Source organism: Podarcis filfolensis (assembly GCF_964270895.1).
Source record: "Podarcis filfolensis genome assembly, chromosome: 14".
Lineage (NCBI taxonomy): Eukaryota > Metazoa > Chordata > Lepidosauria > Squamata > Lacertidae > Podarcis > Podarcis filfolensis.
In genome coordinates, this window is record NC_139616.1 from 26,067,154 (window position 1) to 26,078,291 (window position 11,138).

Genomic DNA, 11,138 nt, shown 5'->3' on the forward strand with positions numbered 1-11,138 from the left:
TTTGGAAGGGAGATCTTGGATGAAGGGCTGGGTGAGATGGGTTGGTGGTATGAGAGGAGTGATGGAAGGGGGTTTGGGCAACTGCTGCTTGTGTTTGGGGAGACAGGAATAGAGGTGAAATAAAAGATGGCAGAGTGAGAGGCTGGGGGTATAATGCCCTCCTGCACAGCCTTCCCCGGCATGATGCCCTCCATGTTTCTGTACTTCCAATTCCCATTAGCCCCAGCAAGTATGACCAAGAGTCAGGTATGATGGATGTTCCAGTCCAAAACATCTGGAGAGCACCAGATTAGTGGAAGCATGACAAGACAGTGTTGTGCATGAGGAAATATGTACCAGGACAGGTGGCGTAGAGTGAAAATTAGCCAACCCATGGCATCTTCCAGGTGATGGGACTCCCAAATGCTCCCAGTTCCTGCCAGCAGGGCCAATGGTGGTCAGGTGGGAGTTCGAAGCCAACAACATCTGAAGGGTATCAGCTTGGGGAGGAATAATTATGGAGAGGGCACAACGGGGGCAGTGTTTTGTACTTGTGTGGAGAATTTAGTCAACTGGAGGGAGGGCAAAATTCCCTCCCCTCCGCCTTATCAGGGACGGGGGTGGGGAACATGCGAGGCCTTCCAGGTGTTCGGACTTCCACCAGCAAACATCTGGAGCGCCACAGGGGAGCCACCATCCTCCTGCGGTATATAAACGCCCTTTTAAAAGGGCGGCCGACGTTGGTGGGGTGTCCGTGAGGAGGAGGTGTCCGTAGGGGAGCACACAGGAGCCCCGCTCCTTCTCGGCCTGTTGGGAGCCGATATATTTGGGTTCTCTGAGGGGAAAGAAGGCGGCGGAGGGGGAAACAAAGAAGAGCCAGCGCCGCCGGGCTCGGCGGGTTCCTTCCCTTCGCTCGAGGAGGAGGGGGGAGGGGCGGGCGAACGGGCGACGGTTGCTCTGGGGTTCCCGCCGCCGCCGCCGCCGTCTCCTGCCCTGGGAAGCGCACGCCCGGAGGCCTAGTAGCCGCGCGCCTGTAGGGAGAATGGTGGGGCGGCGGCGGCGGCCCTGGCTCCTCCTTCCGCCGCCGCTTCTGCTGCGGGCCCTCCTCCTCGGCTTCCTGCTGCCGGGAGCACCGGCCCAGCGTGAGTGAGTTGAGGCAATGGCGAGCGCCGCCTTCGCTCGCTGCTTCTCTGGCCAAGCATGGAGGGGACTCCCCCCCCCGCACCCTGAAGAGGGAAGGGGCGCCCCCCAAATCGGCCCCCTCACCAGCTCCTGGAGCCCCTGAGTATGGCCTGCTCCTGCTGACTCGAGGGGCTGCCTGGATGGGGTTAATAGCCACAACGAGGATTGTGGCACCTTAAAGTCTGATAGTTGTTATTATATCTGATTCTAGTCCTCCGCAGAAGGGACCTATCATTAGCTTCAGTGGGTCTGCTCTGAGAAGGGCTAACCTTGGCTATTACAACCCTTTATTATTAACAATCATGAGGTATTAGTTTTTAAGATGCCACAAGACTTGCTGCTCTATTTTTATTCCCCCGAAAAAGATGAGTAGGGTTACTCCTCTGGAAATGATTTCACTTTCTGATGTGCTGCTCACTCTGTGGACGGTGTACCATATGTGTGTATATATCTGTCTATCCATCTATCTCGAGATAAAATGGAGTGCACCTCCAGAGGTGAAGTCAAACCTCTGTGATAGTAGCACTGAAGTGATATCCTCAAGGCGCAAGCGTGGGCAGTGTGTGTGGAGGTCCTGGGCTGTCCAAACAACAAGATCCCTCTTCCTCACTTACGTGTTCCAAAGGAAAGCAGAGCAATACCTTTGGCACCAACTGTGCTGTAACAGTTGCTGGAAGGAAGCAAACAAAACACCATCCAACCGTCCTTGGATCGCCACTCTGGATTTGTGAAGGGTTTACTCCTTCAGCCTTTTCATGTCCCAAAGATGCCCCAAAAAGCAGCAGAGGTTTAGGATTCCTTCTCCTAGATGACCTACCTTGTATGCCTCCTTCCAGCACTCCTGTAGCCAAGCTGGTGCCAAATGTATTGCTTTCCTTTGGACCACATCAGTGAGGCTGAGAGCGGGGTCTTGTTGTCTGGGCAGCCCAGGAACTCCATACACGCTGCTCAGGCTTGCGCCCTGAGGAGGTCACTTCCGTGCGCCCAACACAGTGGTTTGACTTCACTCCATTGTCTCTGAAGACAGACAGATGCCAACAATATCCATAATTCTCCTGAATAATCTTGACCACCCTAGAAAAGGGCAGGAATGATAGTTAGCATTTATATATGTGGGAACCCAATGCCCAATTAATGTGAGTGTGCAGTTCTCTCAAGAGAGAGTGTTGGGCATTGGGTTTCCACTTATATAAATGCTAGCTATCATTCCTGCACTGGAATTATTTTACATTTTTAAACATACGTTGTCAATCAGCATTATGTATGCAGGCTTCCTCTAAAGAAGTAAGCCTCTTTCCGTGGTGCCTATATCAGAGTTAACTAGCCTGGCTTTGATTTCCACCCAGGTATTGCAGAAGATTTTGTGTGTGTGTGTGTTATTAACACCATGTAGTATCATTGCCACCTCCTAGAATTTATGGACTACTAGTTATTTGCTTCAGCAGTGCTGCAAAAAAGTTTAACAGAAGGAGCCACATCAATAGGGTGACTGTGATCAAGTATAGTACCAATTACTCTTAAGAGCATATATACCTTTGCCTTCCTGTTGTTATTTAAATGAAACACTTTTTGTGTTGCAAACCACCTTATCAATCAGCAAAAAGCAAGTGATTAAGAGAGACAGGGAAACAATATAAACATTTTCAAAAATTTCAGGGAACGTAAACAGTCATCCATTTGGCAATCCAAATTCATCTTGAAGGAAAGTAGGTTTTCATAATACTGCAGCAGAGAAGTCCTTCCCCCTGTGTGTTAGATAAAGGACCCCTGACCATTAGGTCCAGTCTGGGCCAACTCTGGGGTTGCAGCACTCATCTCGCTTTATTGGCTGAGGGAGCTGGCGTACAGCTTCCGGGTCATGTGGCCAGCATGACTAAGCCGCTTCTGGTGAACCAGAGCAGCGCACAGAAACGCCGTTTACCTTCCCACTGGAGCGGTACCTATTTATCTACTTGCACTTTGACGTGCTTTCGAACTGCTAGGTGGGCAGGAGCTGGGGCCGAGCAACGGGAGCTCACCCCGTCGTGGGGATTCGAACCGCCAACCTTTTGATCGGCAAGCTCTAGGCTCTGTGGTTTAACCCACAGCGCCACCCAACACCTGTGTGTTAGTAAAACACAATTCAGATGTTTAAGAGGTGAGGAGAAGAGCCTCTCCTTCAGATATTCAGAGCAAGCAGGCTTATAGTAGAGGAGGTGGTTCACATCATTTAATTAATGGAAAACAGATCTCTAATTTCTCTAAAGAATCCTGGGAACCATATTTTTTAAGGGTGCTGGGAATTTTAGCTTTGTGAGGGGTAAACTACAGCTCCCAGGATTCTTTGGGGGAAGTCATGTGCTATAAATGTATGGCGTGTATGAAGTCACAGTCCAGTTAAGTGCTTAAGTTTTCCTTTAAGTATTTTACAGCTCTTCACCTTTATGAATTGTAGCTAATAAGCTTTATACCAGGTGCCAAATATGTCTGCTTCCATAGCAGGTCTAAAGTTTTCTTACTATTGAAAAATGCTTAAGCCAGAATAAATACAAGAGTCTCCAAAGAAGTACCATAACTGTGGACCTACAGTAGGAAAAAGCCTCTCTATATGTCCTAGTGTTTGAAATTGGTTGGTTTGACTATTGTTACGTAGTGGTCAAGAGCCTTAACAACAACAACAACAACAACAACAATAATGTTATTATTTGTACCCTGCTCATCTGACTGGGTTGCCCCAGCCACTCTGGGCAGCTTCCCGCATATAAGATGGAAAGTGAAGTACAGTAAAGGGAAAGGGGGAAATACAAAAAACTGAGGAATCCCTTTCTTTAACCTTTTTTTTTTAAGGGAGGGATACTCCCTTTGTCTTCCTATTGTAGTATGTACTCAAACTTGGTGACATTGGTTGGTTATACCATACATTCAGTTCTGCATATAGATAAATAGATACTGCCTATATATTTTTTGACTTTTTTTGACATTTGTTAATTTAAGACGTTTTAAAAAAGAATTTGCCTCCCCTTTTAGCGTATAAAATGACTTTCTAGACTAGAAAGATGGACAGGAAGGTTGAATGTCAAGTTGCAGCCGATCAGGCTGTTAATCCAACATTATTTGTTATTCCATAGCAGTTTGTGAGAAATTTTCAAAGATGACAGCTAAGTACCAATCAATTTTCTTGACAAGCCAGGTCATCTCTTTCTTCCGTTTGCATGTGTCCCCCAGAGGCTGCCAAATAGAAGGCAGCCACCAGAGACTTCCTGTTTTCTAAATTTGTGTGTGTGTGTGTGTGTAAGTGTAAGTTGACCTGGTTCCAGCATTACTAATCAGCTTACTCTTTTAATGATACCTTTTAAAGATACAAATGCTCTGCTTGAACTTTCTTTTTATCCATTTGGGCTTTCTATTTATTCTTACGGTGTTATGTCAGAGATGCTAAGCAGTCTGTCTGTTTTCCATTCACTGAGAAATTTAGAGCATTGTCTAGACATGGGTAGTTTCAGATTTCTTTTGAAAAGCTAGTTTTATGTTTTATTTATTGCATTTTAATAATTGTACACTGCTATAAATCCGCCCCCCCCCCCAAAAAAATTAGTAAATCAGTTGCACATACACTTAAAATCAAGAGCGTAATTTTCTTCTTTGGGGAAGATTAGAATTTTCTACTTCTGAGAATCTGTTCCTAAAATTCTCATCCATATTGCAATCCAGATATTTTCCTCCCAGAGTGGAATAGATAGGAACCTGCTAACTAACTGTTCACATTAGAGAAGGAAACAGGAACATTTGCACCGATAAACACTCCATTCAGAGGCTCAATGTTTCTGCTATCTGTGATGGAAACTGGGCCTTAGGCTACCAAAGTATACTCTGAGTAGACCTACTCAAGAGTATGATTTGGTTGGATATAACTCTCCTCTTCCCCCATCTTTTCCCTTCTTCACTGACGTGCATATGTGTGTGAGAGAGATGGAGGCAAGAAGAAGTTTTCTTTTTCTTCACTCTGAGTATTTTATGAACTTCACAGACAAAATAATCTAGATTTGATACCTATTTTGCTTTCATTGGCCTAAAACTTTTGAGCATATTCCATTACCTTTCAAAGTTCTAAATACCCTTTTATAATTTTGTGCATGCTGAATATGTTCACTATGTTTTTATGTGTCACCATGATGTGTATGTGTGAGTGTTTGGAGGCTGTTGCAGGATGGATGGTGGTTAACGGATTGAGGATGAATCCTGACAAGACAGAAGTACTGTTTTAGGGGGGTGGGGGTGGGGGACTCCCTGGCCCTGAATGGGGTAACTGTGCCCCTGAAGGACCAGGTGCACAGCCTGGGACTCATAGCTGTCCATGGAGGCACAGGTCAATTCTTTGTCCAGGGCAACTGTTTACCAGTTCCATTTGGTATGCCAGCTGAGACCCAACCTGCCTGTGCACTGTCTCGCCAGAGTGGTATATGCTCTGGTTATCTGACTACTGCAATGTGCTGTACATGGGGCTACCCGCTTGGACGACTGCAATGCACTCTACGTGGGGCTACCTTTGAAGGTGACTCGGAAACTACAACTAATCCAGAATGCGGCAGCTAGACTGGTGACTGGGGGCGGCCGCCGAGACCATATAACACCGGTCTTGAAAGACCTACATTGGCTCCCAGTACGTTTTCGAGCACAATTCAAAGTGTTGGTGCTGACCTTTAAAGCCCTAAACGGCCTCGGTCCAGTATATCTGAAGGAGCGTCTCCACCCCCATCATTCTGCCCGGACGCTGAGGTCCAGCGCCGAGGGCCTTCTGGCGGTTCCCTCATTGCGAGAAGTAAAGCTACAGGGAACCAGGCAGAGGGCCTTCTCGGTAGTGGCGCCCGCCCTGTGGAACGCCCTTCCAGCAGATGTCAAAGCGATAAACAACTACCTGACATTCAGAAGACATCTTAAGGCAGCCCTGTTCAGGGAAGTTTTTAACGTGTGATATTTTACTGTATTTTTGGTTTTTATGGAAGCCGCCCAGAGTGGCTGGGGAGGCCCAGCCAGATGGGCGGGGTATAAATAATAAATTATTATTATTATTATTATTATTATTATTATTATTATTATTATTATTATACCCTTGAAGGTGACTCACAAACTACAACTAATCCAGAATGCAGCAGCTAAACTGGTGACTGGGAGTGACCACTGGGACCATATAACACTGGTCCTAAATGATATACACTGGATCCCAGTACATTTCTGAGCACAATTCAAAGTGTTTAAAGCCTTGTATACTTGAAGGAGCATCTGCATCCCCATCGTTCAGCCTGGACACTGAAGTCTACCTCTGAGAGCCTTCTGGCAGTTCCCTCAGTACAAGAAGTGAAGTTACAGGGAACCAGGCAGAGGGCCTTCTCAGTAGTGACATCCTCCCTATGGAGGGAGATAAAGAACTACACAACTTTTAGAAGACATCTGAAGGTGGCCCTGTACTGGGAAGTTTTTAATGTTTGATGTTATATTATGTTTTTATATGAGTTGGAAGCCACCCAGAGTGGCTGGGGCAACCCAGCCTAATGGGGTGGGGTAATTCATAATAATAAAGAAAGATTCAAAATGTAGCTGGACATCGAACCACAATATCTGTGTAATCAATTCATATATTAAAATTTTCTAAAGTTTATTTTGACAATATTGTTCAATAATTGTTTCAAAATGTTGAATAAAATTCTAGTCCATCTCGTTGATTCTCTCTTGGTATCCCTCCATTTGAAAAATCTTTGTAGAAAAAGCAAGCATTTTTTTTGTCCTGCCCTTCCTGTTTTACTTGAAATATCCTTTTACATCTTTGAAAATTTAACGTATTTGTCTTCTTCATAACAATAATGTAAGGTAGACCTTGCCAATACTCAGCCATTGTGTATGACGATGTCACTGTAGGTTGCCATTTTAAGTAGCTTCTTATGGGCTTTGTGAATGCTTGATGTGTGAGAAGAAATCTGCAAACGTAAGTTAGAACAGCAACGTTGTTGGTTGTTAATATGTCTCTACAAGCCTTTTAAATGAAGGTCACTTCCAGTCTGCCTTTCTATTGGGGTTTTTTTAAAAAATAATCATCATCATTTGTGTTTCCTACCCTGGCTCCTTTGAGTGGGGGAGGGGGATATAAACAACAACATCCCAAATAATTTGGACCACATATTAAAAACGATGTGTTTGGCCTCTTTGAGAGTACCAGCATTGTAAAATTAATCAAAATGTGGTGAAAACTCTGGTGTTTAATTTTCTTTTTCTTTTTCTTTTTTTAGGTGTGCATCATACTTTTGACAATATTAAAGAAATGCAGGTAACATTAATTTTAGTATTTGGGGAAATGTCTTTGGTCTGGGAGTGAAGGAAGGCAAGTTGTCTGTGAGGCAAGGTAATTCAGATTGTCTTAGGGCTGTTGAGGGCTCTTCCATGCTCCCAGCTGTGGTGAGATTTTCCACAAGGTGCCATGCCTCTCCCTCTGAGGAAGTCTCCCTGGGGTTTTAATTGGGCAGGATCCTGACACCTGGCCATAGTTTTTATTTTCTTCCTGTGCTAAATATGTTGATATCAATTACCATACACCCTGGCACATGGGGCTTATTTGGAAACATATGCCAAACGATGGGAAATCTTGCTGTTGCAGTGAAGTACCAGTCATCTGGGAATGACTAGGGTTCTTGCTTATTTTGCAGATCGCTCTGAACCCAACTATGACTGTGCAGATTTCATCAGAGACAGCAGACAGTCTTCAAGCTCTAGGTAAGCACTCATCTTTTACTTTTCCACAACCCCTTTGAAAATCCTTGCTACAGAATCATTTTGAAAGGTCCATTTCAGAGAAGCCAGTCACTAGAGAAATGGATCGTTGTCTCTGTTTCCATGTTCTAAAACAAGGAACATCAGTTCTAGGCAGAACAAGACCTATGACCCAACGCTGTGCAACACATGGGTTGTGGTTTGCTGCAGTGTAGAGCGGGCCTTAGAAACTGTTGCACTTATAGAGTAGGAGAAAGTGAGCAAGAGATGGGTCCATTTGTGGTTTACATGACCTCATTTTCTGCTTTACAGAACCTTCTCATATATTTGAAGTGGAAACAACAAACGAAGAAGAGAAGACTTTGAATAACCTTGTAGGCCTTTTGCAAGATATGGTGAAAAATATTCCAACAGCATCAGCGCAATCACAAACACCAAAACCAACAGAAACAGCAACTATCGTAATATCCCACCCAGAGCCTTCCCACCCAGAGCCTTCTCCATCTGAAGCAGTGGGCACAGTTTTGCTAAACCTGAATCCAAAGACTGAGGGAATACAAGTAGAGTCGTTGGAAACAGTTACCCTGACCAATGAAAATACCCCAACTACCTCAACAGCATTTTGGGACCTCCGAAATGACGCAGGTGCATCAGTCGTTTTACATTCTGATATAGTCACTCCGGAAGGAAATACTGAAGAACAAACTGAGACAAGTGTATTTTATTCTGCTGAAACTACTCCAGATCAATCACTGGTCAGTGTGTCATTTTTGTTGGAAACGGATACTACCACGCAAAAAGCTATGACTTTTGATCAGCTAACAAATGGAGCTTTGGCAAGTCTGGTGGAGTCTCTAAGGAACGTGAGAAAAATGCATGTGAAACTAACTCATACCAGTAATGAATCAAAACACAGTGAAACTGCTGTGACACAATCCCCAGAGAAGTCTGTAAGTGCAGAAATCTTGGAGTTGATTGACAGACTCATTGAAACCGTTAAGAATGCACCTAGCGCAGTTATAGAAGATCCAGCTCTCAATACCTATCTTGGAAAAGCAGAGAGCTACCTAAAAAGTGCTCTGGAACTAGCGGGTGAAGCAGAGAAGAGGTTGGGAAAGGGAAAAGCAGAGGAGGTGGTGGAAGTAGTGATTCCTTCCACAGGGTCCGAGAACGTGACAGTGGTGATTCCTTCCATGGAGGCTGAGAATGTGACAGTGGTGATTCCTCCCTCAGAGTCTGAGAAGGTGACAGTGGTGATTCCTCACACAGAGTCCGAGAAGGTGACAGTGGTGATTCCTCACACAGAGCCTGAAAAGAAGGTGGAAGCGCAGGGTCCTCCCTCGGGCCAGGAGTGGGTGGAGACAGAGAAGAAGGTGGAAGTGGTACTTCCTCCCTTGCCATCAGAAACTGTGCCTGTATCGACAGTGGCAGTCCAGTTGCCTGCATCTCCACCTGAGTCTGTAGCAGAAAAGGCAGAAGAGGCACAAGTGGAAATGGGGAAGTTAAAAGCATTCATTAACTTGCTATATGGTTTTAGTCCCCACCTAACTGCATATGCACAGAATTCGGCCAATAAAAAAGTTGGTGAGGACATTGTTGATAGAGCAATGGCAGTCCTTCATGCCATAAAAAGCATTTTCTGTGGAAATCCTGAAGGGCAAAGCAAACTGATGTTGCAGCAGTTGTTAAAGGAAGACATGGAGCTTGTAAGACAAGCCATGAAGGAAAAAAGAGTCTCTTAAGAAGACACATTTGTTTCTTGGTTAGGGTAGATATTTTTCATCTAAGTTATGTATCACTAGAAATCAGTTTTGTTGTTTGTAAGAGCCATTTACATATATACATATATATCCATCGTTTGTAGCCCTTTCCAAATCTAGAATTAAATGCTTATTTTTAAATATTTTTGTTTTCATTTTTCATCCTCAGTTTGAATTGATATTCAGGATACTCACTGTGGAGTGTGAGTTTATATTTAAGATAATTTAAGTCACCAGTTAAGGTTTAATGTGAAAGGTTATTCAAGGGACCAACTGAGTTAAGGCACAAGGTTATTACAGAAGCTGGTTTTCACCAGAGAAAGGAGTATATGTACTTCTTTTAAATGTCCTTTTCCCTCCCATGCCTAAAATAATGTTTTACAGTGCAATCCTGTGCATGTTTAATTGATTGCTTTTTAACATGTTTCTAAGCTGTTTCTATTCTAGTTGTAGGGACACGGGTGGCGCTGTGGGTTAAACCACAGAGCCTAGGACTTGCCAGTCAGAAGGTTGGCGGTTCGAATCCCCACAACGGGGTGAGCTCCTGTTGCTTGGTCCCTGCTCCTGCCAACCTAGCAGTTCAAAAGCACATCAAAGTCCAAGTAGATAAATAGGTACCGCTCCGGCGGGAAGGTAAACAGTGTTTCCGTGTGCTGCTCTGGTTCGCCAGAAGCGGCTTAGTCATGCTGGCCACATGACCCAGAAGCTGTACGCCGACTCCCTCGGCCAATAAAGCGAGATGAGCGCCGCAACCCCAGAGTCGGCCACGACTGGACCTAATGGTCAGGGGTCCCTTTACCTTTACCTTTATTCTAGTTGTAAGCCACCTTGAGTCCCAACAGGAGAAAAGGCAGGTAATGATGATAACAACAGCAGCAGCAGCAGCACAATATAAGGCACTTCTTGCCTTCAGAGGTCACCATAACAGTGTGGTGGTGGTGATATAAAAAGAGTTTTCTCTTTTTAAAAAAAATAATTTTTATTAACAGACCAATCAAATCACATTAATTCCAAATCACATTAGTTCCAAATTATACAGCCAAATTTTTAAAATTTTGTTGGGGGTACCCTTACTTTGAGCTCTGAAAGGGATCCAAACATCACTCTTGCTGTTGCTTTAATTACACAGTTCTGTCCAGTTCTGTCCAGATAGTCTCTTTGTTATTTTCCTCATATTCTTGTTGTTATCATATATTCCTTTCTTTGTGATCTCTGATAATCTTCACAAGCGGGTTGATAACAAACATATCCTGTGTGGATTTTACACTCTCCAAGAGCCATATCACATAAAGGTCAGATGCCATTTCCACACTTTCCGTAAAGAACATTCCCACAGTCTGTCCGTTGATTTCCACAGGCCTGCCAATCTGTATCTCAGGGGGCCCTGCTAGGTCAAATTCACATTCCGATAACCATACATTCACATTCCGATGACCATGGTCCTCCTCCCCCTCGTCCTCCTGTGGGCAGGCCTGTCTT

General features: G+C 44.6%; 2 protein-coding genes across 6 annotated transcripts in view; both read left to right on the plus strand.

The window, feature by feature from the left end:
- Positions 1 to 11,138, plus strand: part of MAP2K5 (mitogen-activated protein kinase kinase 5) — a 933,658-nt gene that overhangs the window by 531,817 nt on the left and 390,703 nt on the right. The gene's annotated exons all lie outside the window — the stretch shown is intronic.
- LOC310749533 (uncharacterized protein) lies at positions 352 to 9,802 on the plus strand. 5 transcript variants are annotated; one of them, XM_083586660.1, is made up of 4 exons: positions 352 to 441; positions 7,422 to 7,459; positions 7,836 to 7,902; positions 8,212 to 9,802. In XM_083586660.1, exons 1-4 carry the CDS (start codon positions 390 to 392, stop codon positions 9,639 to 9,641), a joined length of 1,587 nt encoding a protein of 528 aa, XP_083442786.1. In that variant the 5' UTR covers positions 352 to 389; the 3' UTR covers positions 9,642 to 9,802. The 5 variants fall into 5 exon arrangements, with proteins under 5 accessions (XP_083442786.1, XP_083442785.1, XP_083442787.1 ...); XM_083586659.1 differs by lacking the exon at positions 352 to 441 and adding an exon at positions 1,006 to 1,121; XM_083586661.1 differs by lacking the exon at positions 352 to 441 and adding an exon at positions 1,026 to 1,125.

Bases quoted from the DNA above. Each gene is read 5' to 3' on its own strand.
- LOC310749533 (XM_083586659.1), top strand. From the start codon at position 1,022: ATGGTGGGGCGGCGGCGGCGGCCCTGGCTCCTCCTTCCGCCGCCGCTT. The intron at 1,122-7,421 runs GTGAGTGAGTTG...TTCTTTTTTTAG, and splicing joins GCCGGGAGCACCGGCCCAGC to GTGTGCATCATACTTTTGAC. The intron at 7,460-7,835 runs GTAACATTAATT...CTTATTTTGCAG, and splicing joins ACAATATTAAAGAAATGCAG to ATCGCTCTGAACCCAACTAT.